Source organism: Dama dama, chromosome 20 (assembly GCF_033118175.1).
Source record: "Dama dama isolate Ldn47 chromosome 20, ASM3311817v1, whole genome shotgun sequence".
In the NCBI taxonomy this organism is placed as follows: domain Eukaryota; kingdom Metazoa; phylum Chordata; class Mammalia; order Artiodactyla; family Cervidae; genus Dama; species Dama dama.
Window position 1 is genome coordinate 106,339,738 of NC_083700.1, and position 19,307 is coordinate 106,359,044.

The window sequence follows — 19,307 nt, forward strand, 5'->3', positions numbered from 1 at the left end:
TAATGGACTTTTATCTGTTATTGCCTTCTTATTGTTGAGTTGAAGAGCATAACAGAGCAGAGGAGGTGTACAATCAGTTCTCAAGGTATTAAGTCTAAAAGGTCAGGGGTTCCATAGCATAGCCATGACTTTATAGATGCCCACACCATGATGGTTGAAATGACAAAGCCCTGCAAATGTGAAAGTTGAGGGCCCAAAAGCCTGCTGTGGCAGCTTCCTGTGATGCCTCCACTGGAACATAGTCACAACTTGCCCAATGCCCCAGTGACTGTGAAGAGGGAGGGTGCAGCCAGTCCATCCCAGAGCAAGGACTCAAATATGCTGCTGGAAGTAGGCCTGGGGCAAAACACTGACAACCCTCTCACCAGTCCAGTGGAGAGTTGCAACCTTGAATCCAGAATGGTGGCCACGTGTTGGGTGAACAGCCTGTATCCCACACACCATCCTAGAGGTGGTCAGTCCTGGAGAAACACTGGGATATGCCTGGGTCTGACCACTGGTGTTTGGAGGAGCAGAGCCTGTCCCCCTCAGGCACCACAGAGGACACTCGGCCACCAGAGAGTCGCGCTGTCGCTCCTTTAAAGGGTCTTAACATAGATACTAGTGATACTTTTTAATTAAAGATTTAAAACACATCTTCCAATACAGTAAAAAATACTATTCAAGGGAATACCACAAATGGCAAATTTTTATAACCTAAAATCTTTGTAAGAGGACAAAAATAAATTAGAAAAGTTAAACTAATAAAATGATTCGGCAACCTTAATTTTACATTTGTATAAAAATATTACAAGTGGGGCTTCCCTGGTGGCTCAGTGGTGAAGAATCCACCTGCCAATGCAGGAGACATGAGTTTGATCCCTGGTCTGGGAAGAGCCCACATGCCACAGAGCAACTAAGTCCCTGTTCTCTAGAGCCAGGGAACCACAACTACTGAACCTATGTGCTACAACTATTGAAGCCCACACACCCTAGAGCCTGTGAACCACAATACGAGAAGCCTCCTCAATGAGAAGCTCTTGCAATGCAGCTAGAGAAAAGCCTATGCAGCAACACAGACCCAGCACAGCCAAAAAAAAAAATTACAAATGAAAACCATCGAAATGACGGTTATGACTGAAATCCTGTTTAGTAAAGCATCAACACTATTCCGATGTTTTTGGTTTTTAGTTTTTGCAACATAATGTGCAAATTCCATCTACCAGTAAAGAGTACTTTATGCTGCAGTAAAGAGTAATACTGTACAGTTAGCAGTTGCAAGTACCTTTGAACTGTGCTGTTTCTGAGGTCAGTTAGCAAAAAAGTCTATTAATAATTTGTTTCAGCTGAGAATCAATCATATAAAGTTTCATAATTCATAAGCCATGAATATGTCTGCTTTTCTTTTTAAATAAGTGAACTAAGCATTTTTCTTAAAGGAAAATATTTTAGTGAAGAATAGTATAAGAAAAGTGCTGCTCTATAAAGGCATTGCAAAGATCTTTATAGATTGTAGAAATCATAGAAGTAACAAAAGTGACAAAGTAGGAAAATAGCCATCTTTTTTTCAACAGATAAAAACTAAAGATTCCAGTCCTTTATGATAGAAACATTTTATCAAACATTGTAAAAATGATCCTGTCCTCTCTTGGCACTAACAGGTTAACCTAATTAATTTCCTTAAAGCAGCTGCAAGCTGTGCAAGTCTCAGCAGCCAAAGAATTTGTCAAATGAGCAAAGGACTGAAACATGGAAACTATGAGAACTTAAGAGTTCAAGATGTACTGCCCCCTTCCAAAAATGAAAAACCACCTTGGAATTTTCCTTAGACGACCACCTCACTTCTGTATGTCTTACTGTAGTGCTCTGAGCACCCTTTTCTCTGAAGAAAGTTTCAAACAGCTGGGTTGTAATAGAATTGGTGACTTGTTCTGCGTCCAGTTCAGCATGTCTTATTAATCAATCAGAGCAATTGGTTGATTACTGTCTGCCGAGATAACCATCATGATTTTCTGGTACAACTGTGTATGCTACCAGGCTTCTCTGGTGGCTCGACGGTAAAGAATCTGCATCTGCCTGCAAGGCAGGAGACTCGGGTTCAAACCCTGTGTCAGGAAGATCCCCTGGAGAAGGGAACGGCTACCCACTCCAGTATTCTTGCCTGGAGAATTCCATGGACAGAGGAGTCTGGAGGGCTACAGTCCATGAGGTCGCAAAGAGTTGGACACAACTGCGTGACTACACTTTCACTTTCTCACTATGTTTAGTACAGCCTGACTTATCAGAGCATGCCTTAGCATCACTGTTACACATATTTTCCCCCATTTAAGTGTATGAATCTGGGTATAGTTATTGATGTGTTCTGAACTTGTATCAGTGGTTATGGGGCAAGACTGACATTAGAGTGATTCTCTTCTATTTGTCAAACTTAACAGCTAACACACATAGTTAAAAAAATTCAGCCCATCAGCATGTTAGTTAAGATAACCAGTGCCTCTTCAGCATCAGTAACAAGATCCTCCAAGAACACAAACGGTATTGTTAGGGTTGCACAGAGTCTGGGGACATGGAGGTGGGGGAAGCCTGGGGTGCAGGATACATAATAGCAAGATGGCATCAGACTGAATTCTCTGATGTTCTGGAGAACATAAATAGGGTAAACAGATAAAGAAGGGACAAATCGGTAATATTTAGGTTGGAATCCTTCAAAGTAATGAGTTCCTCCTAGGTAAGGAGCTCATTCTTACAGGGATTCCTGCTTGGTTGGAGGCCTCAGGTCCTGCTAGGGTTCTTTCGAGTCAAGCATTTGCCCCGTGCAGCCTGGGCAAAGAGCGATGGGGGCTGTGGAGTCCGCTCCGTCCAAAGGCGTCAGCCACCCCTGAGCTTCCCCTCGTGGCAGCTGTGAAGGGGCTCTGAAGCAATAGTGAAAGTGATGAATCACTTAACGTTTGAAGGGATTTTTATGTGAGCTCTTCTGATTTTTTAAACGTTCAGTCAGTTCAGTCGCTCAGTTGTGTCTGACTCTGCGGCCCCATAGACTACAGCACACCAGGCTTCTCTCTCCATCACCAGCTTTTAAATGTTAGCAACCAATAAAAATGTTTTCAACACCGAACAAAAATTATTTGCAGACTGAAACTGGCGGCCAGCTTGAGACCTCTGAGTTTAGTCTATTAACTTCAATTATGAAATGAGAAGTAATATAGCTGAGGTCATGCAGTCGTGACTGTTGAGAGCTGTTTTTCAAAATTTTAGTCCAGTGTTGTCTTGCGTATCACACCTGGGCTGTGTATCCACTTCTGGGCCTGTGAAGATTTCTCCAATTCATTTCTGTTTCTGTTTTTCCTACCTATTCTTGAGTTCTTTCACCGCTTGGCAGTTTGCAAGCCTGACTCCTGGCTTACTCCTCTTTCCACCCCACCCAGTGTCTGTTATTTAAGTAAAGGAAGGACAGTCTAAGAGACCCAATGTCTTATTTAGATGGGGGAGAAAGTTGTTTAACTGTATTTTACATCACTTTATTTCTCCCCCCCCCCAAGGAGCCCCAAACCCATAAGAGTTTTTTTTTTTTTTTTTTGACATGCATAACTTCCCTGACCAGGGATCAAACCTGAGTGCCCCTTGCAGTGGAAGCACAGTCTTAGCCACCGGACCATCGGGAAAGTCCCCAGGGAGAACCTCTTTAAACCCTGAGTTCCATCTGCATGCCCAGCACTATTAAGTACTTTCCAACTATTAACTCATTAAATATCCCAACAGCCCTACTATTATTTAGAAGCATCAAAGAACTTCTCTAGAATCCAGGACTTTATGATCCTTAAAGCCTAAATTCTTTTTACTCTTTCACAACTAACTCCCAAGTCTGAAGTGCAGTAATGATGAACACACACCAACAGAAAGTTTGGAGCAAAGCTTTTCTTTTTATTGCAGTTATTAGTGAAAGTTACACTTCAAACTGATGCTAAGCAACACTAAAACCATTAATATTTTAAAATCAAGGATTAAAAACAAATACAACATAGAACTCTTCCAATACACAGAATGGCAGAAAAAAGAGGAGTGGTTCTGTCACAGGACACTTTAGTGACAGTTTGGCTCAGAAAGAATTATGACAATTTCTTTAACATAAAATATTGTAAGTGACTGAACTGCTTAAAAAGCGGCTTGAAGCGTCTCAATCTCAACCTTAGGTTTTTTGTAGTAAAGATTTTTGGGGGGAACATAATTTAAATACCCCCCCCAAAGCATTTTTGTTTAAAAACTTTATTTGCCTTCTGCTCGTCTTAATGACATACAGTCTTCAAGGAATTAAAATGACAACCATTTCCAAAGCCTGGCCCCCAAGTACACAGTGATAGGACTCAACATTTGGTGTTTCTAATTATACAGTGATTACATATATATCATAGATTAGCTCCCACCCACAATGTAATCCAATTTCCTCTTAATAAAATGCAGCCGTCAAGTTTAATATCAGTCAAGATTTTATCTTACAGCATATTACGAACTCAGACTCACTCCACTGACTCCACTGTTTTAACTAATGTGACTGTGTAACCGAACATTAACAAAGGAAGGCTTATAAACATTTTGAAATTCTGCAGTCTCTATAAACTACAGTAAATTGTTCTTACTTATGAAAAGCCAACAAAAAAATATAAGGCCGGACTGGGCGTAAGACAGGATTAGGGAAGATGAAGAAGGAGGCTTGAGTGTCCATCGTTTTACCATGCTGAAACTTGGTTTCGGTAGAAATATTTGGCAAGAATAGTCAGTGTGGAAAAGGAGGATGGAGAAAGAGGTTACTCTGATTTTATGTAATAATTCAGTTTCAAAACATACTGATATTAACCCCCCCAAATATTTCACATCTGCAGTACAAATAGGCACACACGGTTAAGATGGTTAAAAAGTAAAATTTAAAAGGCTATTTGTCCCTCTGCAGGACATCTGCAGGTGGCCCCACCCTCCCCACATGTCCTATATTTACATTTTACTTTTCAGAAAAGCCCCTTTAAAAAGAGTGCTATTTCTTCCTCCATTATTTTGGGTTTTAAAAAAAGCAGCAATTATCTAAAGTGGGAGCAGTTAGCCACGCTTTAGGGGTGTGTATCTGTGTGTAGTATAAATGTTCTCTAGAGTGACTGGTCAGATTACACTGGAATGGTTATATTACAATTTTAGTCCCCCAAAACATTAAAGAAACACATTTTTTCTATATAAACTTATGTACTACACAGTGTTATAAACATAGAATATTTACACACACACGGACACACACACACCACTGCTTCCCACAGCCTATGAATGCATCCATATAGTCCACAAGAATGATCTTTATTCACAAGATACAGTAATACTTTCAGGGGTCTATAACTGAAGACAGACATTAAAGCTACACATTATAGCAAAAACTGTTGAAAAGTATTCCTGAAATATCCAATGTTCTCAGCTATCTCACCCAGCAAGGTGGATTTTTTTTTGTTCATTTTCCAAGCATGAACCTCCCCAACTTTTCAGTACTTGTGATTTTTATTATCCTATAAAACTAAGGCAGATATCACCCATGTTAGTGATGAGCTAAAAGCTCAAACTGCCTGCAGGACGGGGAGATCAGCATCTCTAGAGATAGAAAATAAATGTTGAATGCATTCATACCCTGTGTACCTCAAATGCATCCTTTATTTCTTAACAAAACAAACAAGCAAAGGAATTGCTTATACAACCTGTGGTGATGTGCCCTTTGTTTTTTTCCTAGAAACAGGAGCCCCTTCCCCCCAGGAAAGTAGGTAAGTCTGTAAAAATGTAAGGTTCTGCCCACAATCCATAAAGATAACTGGGTCAGACACCAACAGGCTGCCTAAAATCACCGGCAGATACTAGAACTTAATTTAAATGAAGACAAAACCCTTTTAATATGATTTTTTACAGGTACATGGTGATTGGAAAGCAAGGTCAACTCTGTGAAGTGTTAAGTGAAAGCAGCACACTTTCCTTCTTAAAACCTAACCCCCTACTCCAAAAAAAGGTACAAAAAAATCTTCAAGAAACAAAGGGATAACAAATGGATAACTATCTGGTTTGTACAACAACAGCCTCTGATGCCAATCCACAGCAAAAATGCCTGAAGGCAAAAGGCAAAGTTAGTTAATTTTTGATTATCTGATGGTTTCATCACATTAACTAACTCAAAATACAATCACAGCTGCCATAGCACCACTAAAAGGAGTCTGGTTTTTGGAGTTGCGCTTTTCCCGAAAATGATTATAAAGAAAAATTCAACCTGTGCGACAGCTAGCAGGGGAGAAAGGGAACAGGATACGTTTGGAGGCGAACACCATACCATGATAAAGCCTCAGTTTCTCTTACCTTTGTTTGGTAAAATGATCCAGGGTGGTAACTAAAGATACTTTCATAGGGGCAAACTGGAAATGAACACTTCATACAACAATATTCTTTCATCTTGAACCTCTGAATCGCTTTTCTTTTCGAGAACTCAAGCACTGTCACAAACATCATCCTATTCTTAGAACTACGTTGTGAGGGAGGTGAGGGCAGGTATTATCAATACCATTTTACAAGAACCTAGGCACGAAGAGATTAAGGGAATTGCCTTAAGGACACAGAGCAAATTAGTGGTAGAGCTGACTAAACTCCAAGTCTTAGCTCAAGTTTCAGAGGCCTTTAAGATTCCCTGGGGAAGGGAACGGTTACCCACACCAGTATTCTCACCTGGAGAATTCCATGGACAGAGGAGGCTGGTGGGCTACAGTCCATGGGGGTGCAAAGAGTCGGACCCGACTGAGCCACGAACACTTTCACTACCCTCAAAGGCAACAGGTTCTCAACCATCTTTTTCCAGTTGTGATCTTCTAAAAGTTCTGGTATTTGAAATTTATTTTGCTTTCTCCTTTATAGTTCAGATTTGACTACAAAATGAATTAAAAAAATTTTAATATGGAACTTTGCACACACTAAGAGGCATATAGGTGAGAGATATATCTACAGAACTAAGGTCTGAAATAATATGCAAATTAAGAGGACATAACAGTCTTAAGTATTCATTTAATATAATTTTTATATATTTAAGATGACATGTCAGAATCAGTTACAAATCTCCTGATGTTTAAATCAGAGTCTGATTCATTAAAACCAGAAGCTACATTAATTTTCCTTAAGAATATGGGCATCACTGTTGCAAAAAACTGAAATGTTACTTTCAAGAATAATTTTCTCTATTACTTTGCTATAACAGCCTATTTCAGATACATATTCTGTACACATTATCACTCTACAGGTAGCAAAAACCTTTATGGATAGAGAGAATAGCTGCAGCACTAACACTTTCAATCTTAATTCTCATTTAACCAAGTTAAGATTTCTCTCTATCATTATTAACTAAAGTTACATTCTAATGATTCTTATTATCTTTTTTCTTTTATCCCTCCCCCTTTGAATAGTGTGTGTGTGTGTGTGTGTGTGTAAGGGGGAGGAGAGAGAAGAACTGCACGATTCATGAATGGCATAAAACACTGACAACATCCCAAAACAGAATGATGCACTCAAGTAAATCAAAGAATGGTATGTCAAAGAAAAAACTTTAGAACCCAAACATGAAAATAGTATTCAGAGAGTCTCTCAATCAAGCCATAACTTGTGGCATGTGATCTTGCTTTCCAAATTATTTTAAAGATATTTACTCAAAGTAGAATTCTATATAAACTGCCTCTAAATCCTTATTCTTTCTTTTTTAAAGAGGAGAAGGGTTGCACTCTGGGCTAAGAAATGAGAGAGCTCCTGGAAAACTTTTTAAGAATCTTACGGGGATAGAGTATTAGATTTTGGTTAGTGCTTGCTAGACCTGATTTCTGAATTAGAAAAACAGCATGTGCAGGATCATCATCAACAAACAGTATGAGATCACTCCATTTCTGTGAAACAGGGAGGTATTCGCCGTTAATCACCACCAGAGATCCAAGCCTGTTGCTACCAAAACCAAACGTTTATCTGCTACCAAAGGTTCCTCTTGTTAAACTCCCTGGGTCAAACTGTACCCATTAACCTGGCTGGACTGTCTATGTTAGGCAAAATTCCCTCTTCATCACAGCCTACCAGTGTTTCCCCCAAATTTTTTATCAAAAAATATTTTTTTTTTACAGGAAAGACTATCTTGTCTGGGAAGGTTCTGTTTTGCATTTTCTATATAAAGGGAAAAGCTGGAGAAGCTTTGTTGATAGCAGTGTCGTGGCTCTATTTAAGAAAAATACTTCATTTAAAAATTACAATTCAGAATCAACGTCTATAATGAAGATAGATGTTCCTTTAGATCTGGGACAACAAACAACATAAAATGCATTTAGTTTACAGAGACACTTTCTTAGGTTCAAATAACAAGAGTTCCTCTTTTACAATGTGGCTATGAGAACTAGACAAGTATCAAACAATTTAAGGTTTCTGTCCAAAAGGATTCCAGCAAAGAAACCTTTTCCTTTTCCTCATATCCCCCCTTGCTACATACTCTTACAAACCCACTAGTCCATTTCTTCACAAAGATCTCCTATCACACCTGCAACATTTTTTGTAGAAAAGTTCTTCCTTCTTTGGTTCTAAAAATAAAGGGCCAAATTAAAGGATTTTGTGTGTCCTTCCAACTAAAGCCATGAAGTGAATAAAGCTGGAAAGTTTTAGGCATTAAATACCAGAGTAATCTCCCTCTCTAGTCTCTGGCACAGCCTCTTAAACTTAAAACATAACATTGTAGATTTGCATATAATCAATTTTTAGAAATAAAACATCACACAAAAAAGCAAAGTTCTAATGACCAATATTCCTATCTGTTTCCTACTCACATAAGACTATTCATGACAGCTCTAAGAGGTGACTGTGAGCTTGAACACATCACCCAGTACTTCAGCATGGTAATTCAGCACTGATGCTAGGTACCCTGATTTATGGAGCCTACCATAAAGAGCGAAATAAGCTCTATATGTCAGGTTCCTAAGAGCTTTTGGAAGGAAAAAAAGAAAATAAAGGAGGACTTCTACTCAAAGCTGCCTTAAAAATATTGGCCTACAAGAATTATATACCTGCCAACCTGGGGCAGTGTTGAAGCATAATGAATAAAACTATTAACATTATGACCACAATAAATATCCTTAAGAGGGGAGCATATACTTGCAACAAAAAGATATCTGATTGCTCAAAACATATTTAGTTTTTAGTATCAACAAATTCCTATAATCAGAATACCAACCTTCAATTACTACTTGATATCAGGGTAAAGGAAGTAGCTTAGTGTATTATGAATATTTAAAAACCCACTGAAACTGGCAAAAATGTGGGGGGAAAGGGATATAACTAACATCTATATGAAATCACATGCTGATTCATTTAAAATTGTTGTTTCACATAATATAAGAATAACATTTTTCTGATTATAATTACTTGAAACTTTCTCATTTACCCCTCTCAGTGAAAGAATATAGTATGGCAAAATGTCATACATTAAACCCTGATAATTTAGAATTTAAAGCTCAGAGGATGGGATCAAGTTTATCTTTTAATCTCTTACAGAAAAAAAATGACTTACCAAGAAAATTCACTGTGTAAAAATACAATGGAAATGTTTTACCTGTTTAAGAGAATTCACTTTTTTCATGTACCTTTATAAAAAGTTAATGTCAAAACAAATAATCTTGATCTCTTCACCCATGGGGTCACAAAGAGTTGGACACGACTGAGTGACTGAACTGAACTGATTCACTAGGAAACTAAAGTGACTATATTATACTTGAAATTAATATTATATAATGATACTTTTAACTGTCCTCCAATTAGTTCAAATTCATAATTATTACTTAAATGTTTAACTAGTTGAAATGCAGTATTAATCAGTCTTTATCTTAAGTTTAGCTACTTAAACTCTGTTTCTTCTTGATGAAGAAGAAACAACTTTAAAAGTATGGTAGGGTCAAAACAATTTTAAAAGCGCAGTAGGAAAAAGATCAGGGTAGCAAATTTTCCATATAATGTAATTATGGCAGGGGAGGGGACACCCCATTTCAAATCACTGACTTCTGGATCATTTGCTATTTGTTTTCCAGGTCTAAAAAAAAGGTATCATAATCCTAATGCTGAATGATGTAACCATTTAAGCAGTTTCAACTGTAGCTGAAGTTAGAAAAACAAGTGTAACAAGCTGGCCCTAATCTGCAGATCAGGTGAAATCAATCCAGTCTGTTAGTTTGCTACTTAAGGAAAGGAAATCTAACTTATAAGGAAAGTCCCACTTCCCCTCCACATTTAGAAATCTGCCTAAAGACTGTCTTTTTTAATGCCCACTATATAAACAACATTAAATATTCTAAGTTAGAAAATAGTGTTAACGGTTTATTGGTAAAAATCCAAACTCTAGAGTTTATGGAATTAGTAGTTTGGTTGGTATGTTAACATTCCATCTTATCTTCACTGATATTACAGAGAAAGAGGAAAAGCTAGAAATATCTATAAAAATAAAATACCTTAAAACCAATATCTAAGCAAAATATAAAAGTTGCGCACAAATTGTCAATAAATACAAACATCACAATAGAAAAATTAATATTAAAAAAATAAACCCATAATTGCTATTATGACATTATAAAAAATGAAAAAGTTTAATGTGCATGTATCTTGCAGACAGACATAGTACACTCCAAACAATCAATATAATTTCACTATCATTATTACATAATGCAGCATACAAGGTTACTGAGGTGTGGTGTTCTTTTGTCTGTTTTTTAAGTCTTTTCTTTTCTGGAAGAGTGCTCACCAAGTTCACAAGCAAGAACTGGTTAGGTGATCATTTACTGCTGTTTACTACTTCTAGTTCAGGGGAAAATTGCTTTCTGATAGATTACTAAATTTCCAACCAGTAGGGATAATTCTGCTATTATCCTTCCTTTTACTTATTTCCTCCAAAGGCTAATTTTTACATGTTCTATTTCTAGTTAACCAATCGTATAGACGCACTGTCATCGTTTTTCATCTATGCTAGGAAAAAAGAGGGAGACATTTAGAATATATCTTGCTGCCTGAAAGAGAAAAAATTTCCCTAAAGATAGAGAAATAATCATTTTACTTTTCCTGTTTCCTTGGTGAGTTGGCTCTATCTTTATATGCAGTCTTCTTTAATAAAGAGTAATTAGAAAAGGCCACCAATAGATATTTACAAAAGGGTCAATATGCTGGAGGGGGAGAAGGTAGCCTATGACATAATTTCTGGCAAATTACCACTGACTTTGGGGGTTTACTACTATACTCGTACCCTTGCTAAAAAGTTAAGCAAACTTGCTGTTTTATGTGCCATATAGATTACCTTCAACACAGCTGAGAACTGAAAGGGTTAATTCTGTTAAAAACTGTGTTTTTAAACCTACAAAATACATTTGGTGAGCATTTACTTAGATACTTTACTGAATAAAAGCTTTATTTGGTTCCCTTGGACCAGATTCAGGACAACAAATAACATTATTTATATGAAACGGTCATACTCTTGGAGTTCTAAAATAATTTATCTTTTAAATTTTTAGCCTCATGCTATTTGAAAAATAAAAGTCTACAGCACCATCTTCTGAAAAGGCACTTTCTAAGAACCGCCTTGCTTTAAAAAAATGATTTAAAAATTTAATTCAGCATCTACCCTGAAGAACATCTTTGCTTTAATGATACCCTAACATAGATATAACATTAGAGCTTGGTTACCTCAGATATTGATTTCAAAAAGGAAGGGAGACCAATGGCTGGATGGATGATTCGATAGCATCTTAATTTTGTCATTCTGTGGGCTACCTGATACTTCAAGAGGGCTTCTCATTGGTAAATCTCAACCCTCCATATGAAATTTATTAACCTTCTATCATTAATTCAAATTAATCTTTAGTTTCCATACTTCAAGAGCAAAATATTCTTACAACAATGTAAAAATATAGAGCACTATCTTTGATGGGTAAAGAAAAATAAAATTCAACTAGTAGTAGACAATATTAGCACAAGCTCTGACCACTGTATCTAAGTTAAAAGAAATTATTTTGATGAACATGGAAAACTATAAACTGAAATGTACCACTTTTAAAAGCAGGAAAAAGTAAAAAATATTTTCCCCTTTGAGGCTATATATATACATAGAGAGAGAGAGAGAGAGAGACTGAATTTTTCTTCTTGTGAGTCAGCTTAGGTTTCACTAATCACAGTATCATTTCTAGTATTGCCACTGATCAAAAATGTTCTCAGTATGAGTAGTAATTTTTTTTAATGATTTTTTTGGAGAAAATTCTCACTTTCCCATCTATGCATTGATTTTACACATTATTCTTTGCTTGTTTTTTGCCTCCTATAGAATCACAAAGTGCATTATGTGATTAAATGAGAGAAGAAAAGGAAAATACAAACAGACTCTAGAGTCAGAGTTATACTGCCACTCACAAAGGTCTCACTTGGTATAAAGTCTCCCAAGTATTATTATTGAAGCTTTAAGATATCCATGAATTCTCAAAAAGAATGAAAAGGATTAAAAAAGCCAAAATAAAGATACCAGTCCAATTTTACAGCTTGACCGATAGCTCATAAAAGATAATTTAAGTAGCGAGTTACTGTTAGCGGCAACTTGTCTTTAAAAAGTATTCAATAGGAAAACAGCTAAGAGGATGAGTTAAAATAAATATTTAAACCAGGTTTAATGATACTGAATAAAATTTTCGCAGACCTATCAGTTAAGCCTCTTGGAAAAACATCACTATCAAGTTTTAATAGCAAGACTACAAAATATTCTAGCTGAATCCAAGTGGCTAGCTTCATGAATTTCATATGGTAAATTCATGTTGGCCTCTGAATCAAACACCCACAAAGTTTCTTGGGTAAGTCTCTAATTCCTAGTCTATAATTCATCAGAAATAGATCCTTCAGATTTATTACTGGCATTCTGAGTGTTCACCTTTTCCTTAAACATTGAGATCCTCTGCCAATCATTTCTAAGGAACGGCAACGCAGCTTTTATTTTCCTAGACATAGCTTAAGTCTGTCATGACTAAGTCTGTCATGAGGTCTGTCATACTAAAATCCATTAAAGAATATATAAGTAAACTTTAGGCAGTGGTGGGTCATTAGAGAACCTATTATAGTTTGGAAAACTAGTATAGGTGTTTAGAAGGCTAGGAGTCTCCATGCTAGAAGGAAGAGATGAATCTTTATCAAGTGCCTTCTAAAACACCCAGTATACTCCTACTAGAATCCCACCTAGACTCTCTTCAAGGAAGATAAATAAATTAATAGGTTATAACCAGGAAGATTTTCATAGACAAATACTTTTTCTGAGAAATGTGTTAAAAGGTAAATATTAAGAAAAAAATAAAGGGCATCTGTACGTCTGTGAAAATAAGCCAAAAACCAGTACTAAGGAGGCTGAGGTACCCTTTTCCAAAACTCCTAAAGTAAAAATCCACATTTCTAAAACAAAGAAAGAGTATCCTGACATTAAATTGAACCTAAATTGGCAGCACCCTTTGTTATCTTGATATTTCATGTTCTTAAATCTTATTTAGGAAAAAAAAAAAGTTTAACACTAGCCTTGAATCCTGCTCATCTCCTTACTGTTTAGTGCAGTAACTGTCAGACCCTACTTCATTAAATAAATATAGCAGCTACAGTATTATAAATGCATGGTCCTCAATGCCATTAACTTGATACTGTAATATAAAACATGTATCTGCACTTTACATATTTGCCATCCAGAATATACATTAAGCTCCCAATTCTTCTTCACATGAAGATCTATTAACACCAGTTGCTGGGACTGACATTTTAAAGTCACTCATATATCACAGAAAACAGCAGAGAGAAATTTAGCATTCACTGTATACTTAGTGAGCAAGGGCAGGAATAGAAAGGTCACTGTTGAGTTTCATGACCATTTAAACTCGAAACAACCTTTTTCTTCTTCTTTTTTTAAATAAAAAAGATCAGTGATTCTACACCAGAAGTACAATAACAATTAAAACAAATTTCAAAAAATATGTGCCATTTAGTCTTTTATCTTAAAATTCTAAGCACAAAGTTTCTTATAATTAAGTTTGATACACCAATTTGTTAGTAAGCAAAATAGAAATATACTATACATATTCTTTCAAGTTAACCAACTTTAAACTAGCAATGTTGAAACTCTAAGAGCACCCTATAAAGAACTCATTTCAAAGGTAAAGCTTTATGTTAAAAAAATTTTTTTTCCTCTGTAAAAGTCCTTCTAAATAGATTTAAATTGTGGGCTTTACTTTAGCACATGTGAGATTAGGTGACTGAAATTAGTTAAAGCAGGTAAACAGGGGAAAATTATCTACAGTTCTTCCCTAGGCCCTAAAGTCTCCCACATGACTCTGTGAAACTCCCACTGATAAAGGAAGATGTTTTACTCATACTGAGCAAACATACGCCATCAGGTTTTTACCATCTAAGACATGCTCTTTCCTTCTCCTGTCTATGTTCTGGATTATATTCAGTGAAATTTCAATGAAAAAAAAAAAATACAACCTTTATAGACATTTTTTGGAGGAGGACAGACGGTTGGGAGAAAAATGTATATACTACACAAACATTACCTTATGTAAAGAGCTTTGAAACAGTGTTGTAAATTGCATCTCAGCAACTTCAATATAATAAACATACAAAATACAGTACTTTCTTAGTTTTCTGGCAGGGGGACAAAAGATTTCATACCTGTTGGAGGACATGGGCTCAGATTTTAGGCTCAAAATACAGTAAATTGGCATTATGTGGATAATAGGTAAGAGAGAAACTAAAGAGCTAATCCATTTGTTTTCATGTGCAGATGGAATTCTGAAAGGTTAACAACAATGCCCACTGGAAACAATCTGTAATATCTACACTCTGAACCAGTGCAAAAAAAAAATTTAAATGCAATTTTCATGAGTTACAAAGTGCAAAGCTCCCTTGAATCCAAGGTTACTGATAAACTCGGTTTTGACAGCTTTATAGTATTTTTTAATATCTTAAAGTGAAGTTAATAAAACAAAAGTTCTGCAAAAAAGTTTTTCAACATTTCAGTGATTTAACTCATTTCAAATGATCAAAGTCCTAACTTCCTTTGTCACCATCTCCCTAATTTTAAAAGGAAAGTTACACTAGTGATGAATTAGCAAATAAAGTTTTAAAAATATCATTTTATATTTTCCTGACTCATTTTAGTAAATGAAAACTGGCACCTCACCAGTATGATTCTTCAATAAACACGAGCTATTTTCAAAAATGTACATGTCTTCTATATCTTAAGCTAGTCATTGTCATTAATTAAATCAAAGTTCTTCAACTTTATTTCTAATATTCAAGGTCAAGACTCATTTAGGAAATTTAACTTCCTTCATTTTCATAATGATTTTTATAAGACATGCTTTAAACTTGAAAATTATAAAACTTTCCTTCTGAAATTAAGGCTATATTACTTTGCCCTTTTAAAATTATGGAGGTGCCTGTTTCTCCCACAATTTGTGGTAAAGATGTAAAACAGACACAGCTTTCTTTTAAAACTGCTTATTGCACTAAAGGAGAGCAAAACAAATTGTCAGGTCTTAAAATAAACATGATTATATTTCTATAAAAGATGTTGCCAATACAATTCTATAATTATTAAAGCACTATTCTAATAAATATAAAAGAAAAGGAAGCTATACTTCAAAACACATACATATATGTTTATATATACAACACATATATATAAAAATATATATATGAAAATCACATTAAGGTATGAGAGGCAGCAAGTAAACTAGCAAAAAAATTAAAAGAAACCTCAACAACCCCTTCTCTCTACACAATTTCAGAGACCTCAACCCTACACGATTCCAATCATGTAAAACATTTACCCTTTATAAAAGCTTTAAGGGAGTTCCATGTATAACACACAGAAACAGAAGACTTCAGAATAGTAGCATCACTTATAGAGAGAGTTACAACTTTTGACAAGTTTTTTTTTTTTTTTTTTTAAATAGCAGCTTTAACAAATTCACTAAAGAAAAAGAATAGTTTCGGTGCTACTGCTTATGTACACATTGCACAAATGGCAAATGTAAGTTGAGGGCTGGAGGGGGCAGATATTCACTCTCACAAAACCATATTTTATATATATATGTATATATAAAATAATTGTGTTTCTTAGGAAAGCAATACCAAGAGTTGAGGACTCAAAATTGTGTATGAGACAAGAGATAGGAGTAGGGTGTGCAAAATAAAAATCTAGTTTGCCATGCTTCATATTCAAATGAACCAGATACATGAATATTTGAATGTCACTGGTAGCATCAGGGAAAAAAAATGTAGGTGATAAAGGCAAGGGAGGTAGAGAGAAAAATGAAAGTCGCGGTGGGAGAATAATAAAAGGGAAAGATGGTTCCCCGATGGAATGAACTATAAAATATATACAGAGATACATATATATCTACTATCAGTGTAGATCCAGATATATATGCATATGCAGTATGCATGTATATATGTAAAATATACAGATAACTTTTACAAGAATACATGAATGCACATTAATTTTTTTGCACACATCATTGTGAACAATCACTTTGATTATTCATATAGGTGTAGTTTAAAAAAAAAATCATTTACTTTTTCTTTACTTTTTTTTTTGCAAAGAGTTGTGCTGCCAAGCAACTTGAGGTAAAGGCATTAAAAGGGTTAGACTACAAGAAAGTGAAAACAAAACAACCGCGATACTTCCTACAGGAGACCGCACAAAAAAGCAGTTGGCTGGTTTCATATTGCATAATGGTGCTGTGTTCCTTGATGAAGTAAACAATCTTCCTGTATCAACATAAAGATCAGACCCTGGCCCCCACACAGTGTTGGTTTCTGTGTGGCTGGAGGCATCCTCACCCAGCTGACTCCACTGGAAACGTAAGTTGTATGTCGATTCATTTTCCAGTTCTTCCTCTCAGAGAATATTCCTAGACTTTTTAAGCAAAGTACATCGTGCGTAAGGTATCTTGGTGAATCTGTACAGCCTTGGCAAGAGCTTGTGGATCTCGTCCATTGCTCTGTCCTGAAACGTGACTTCCTTCAGCACTGTAAGAAAAGGGGCAATGAGCACAAAACCAAACCCTACTCTGATGTAATCATTCTGAAGAATATTATTTGTAGAAAATTTTTAAAAATTAAAAACAAAGAGGCCAGTGTAATGAACTCTGACATGTCTGTCATCTAGTTTCAATAATTATGAACTCAAGGCCAATTCTGTTTTACTTTTCTCACCTCCCCAGGATTATTTAGAAGCAAATCCAAGACATCCTACAATTTTGTCTGAATATATCACTTTTATTGCCAATAATCTCTCCCCTGAATTAATGTGGTAAAGCAACAAAATCACTACATCACACTATTACTAATAAGCCTAGACTGCACATCTTAATAGGAAACCTCACCTTGGATAATTAGTTCTATCAGTGCTTTTTATTTGACTCACTGACTCTTTTAATGGCCTGTGGAATGTTAATCCTAAGTGGCAGTACTTTATGGCAAATAGAGAGGCACATATATGCTCACTTACACATAAACACTTAAAAGACATTTCCCAAGAAAATCCTAACACACAGAGCATATTTGGATTTGGCTGAGAATCTGTGCTTGTTACGCTTCTATATTACCTGTCATGTTCTTTGTCCACGAGATGATATCTGGCTCTAAATGCCACCAGGTGAGCATAATACGCTGGTGCAGGTATAGAAACAGATCGTGTACAGCGCACGTAAGTGTGGCAGAGCTGGTACGTTAGCAGCTGAAGTTCATCTGCAGTAAAGCAGTTATCATCCCATAAAACATGATAGTGTGAAGGTCGGCTGGTACCCTATAGGAGGCAACGGAATAGTCTGCTGATTTCTAAACTTCTAAAAAAATATTTACCATAGTTTTGTACATTAACAAAATACTAGTTTAATAATCCAGTGGGAAAAAAAAAACACATTTAGCTGATTCTGGGTATATCTCCAAAAGAAGTAAAAACAGGGACTCGGACAGATCTTTGCACACCTGGGTTCAAAGTAGCATCATTCTCAACAGCTAGGAGGTGGACACAATTCAAGTATCTACTGATGGCTGAATGTATAATAAAGGGTAGCGTGTGGGGTTTCCCAGGTGGTCCAGTGGTTAAGGCTCCATGCTTCCAATGCACGGGGCACGGGTTTAATCCCTGGTCTGGGAACTAAGATCCCACATGCTGCATGGTGTGGCCAAAAAGATAAAAAGTAACAAATATATAAATTTTAAAAATAATAATAAAATAAAGGGTAGTGTGTGTATATATAGATAGATAGATAGATAATGGAATGCTATTCAGTCTGAAAAAGGAAGAAAAATCTGCCACATACTGTAACATGGATGAAACCTGATGTTTCCAAGACACAGTCCTTTATATTTAAGTGATAAAGGTCAACTTTTCTGTTTCTAAAGCTTATGTTCTTAACATGTGTGTATGTGTATGCTCAGTCACGTCCCACTCTTTGTGACCCCAATGACTGTAGCCCGCCAAACTCCTCTGTCCATGGGATTTTCCAGGCAAGAATACTGGAATGGGTTGCCATTTCCTTCTCCAGGGGAATCTTCCTGATCCAGGGATTGAACCCGCATCTCTTGTGTCTCCTGCACTGGTAGGCGAATTCTTTACCACTGCGCCACCTGGGAAGCCTTAAACCTTCATGATGTTATGCTAAAACCAGTCACAAAAGTACAAATATTGTACAATTCATTTATATGAGGTACCTGAAACAGTGAAATTCACAGGAGACAGAAAGTAGAATGGTGATCATCATGGGGTGGAGGGAGGTGGGAATGGGGAAAACTGAAAGTGAAAGTTGCTCAGTCGTGTCTGACTCTTCGCCACCCATGGACCATACAGTCCATGGAATTCTCCAGTAGAATTCCACTATGGAGTGGGTAGCCTTTCTCTTCTCCAGGGGATTTTTCCAACCCAGGGACTGAAGCTAGGTCTCCCACATTGCAGGTGGATTCTTTACCAGCTGAGCCACCAGGGAAGCCCAAGAATACTGGAGTGGGTAGCCTATCCCTTCTCCAGTGGATGCTCCCGACTCAGGAATGGAAATGGGGTGTCCTATATTGCAGGTGGATTCTTTACCAGCTGAGCTACAGGGAGTTAGTATTTAATGAGTACAGAGTGTCTGGGAAAATGAAAAAGTTCCAGAGGTAGAAGGTGGTATGGCTGCACAATGATGTGAATTACTTAATGCCACAGAACCATACACTTGAAAAATAGCTACAACGGTACATTG

The 19,307-nt window shown here is 36.4% G+C and overlaps 1 protein-coding gene and 1 pseudogene across 5 annotated transcripts in view; both read right to left on the minus strand.

The window, feature by feature from the left end:
- Positions 1 to 102: 102 nt before the first annotated feature.
- On the minus strand, positions 103 to 4,699 carry LOC133040013 (succinate dehydrogenase [ubiquinone] cytochrome b small subunit, mitochondrial-like; annotated as a pseudogene).
- Positions 4,700 to 16,943: 12,244 nt separating this feature from the next.
- Positions 16,944 to 19,307, minus strand: part of LOC133041596 (protein argonaute-3) — a 113,995-nt gene continuing 111,631 nt past the window's right edge. For all 5 annotated transcript variants that reach the window (XM_061122408.1, XM_061122411.1, XM_061122410.1 and 2 more), the window contains 2 exons: positions 17,670 to 17,869; positions 16,944 to 17,091 (listed from right to left, as the gene is read on the minus strand). In XM_061122408.1, the coding sequence (XP_060978391.1) occupies positions 16,983 to 17,091; positions 17,670 to 17,869 (309 nt within the window). In that variant the 3' untranslated portion in view covers positions 16,944 to 16,982. The remainder of the gene's footprint in view (positions 17,092 to 17,669; positions 17,870 to 19,307) is intronic.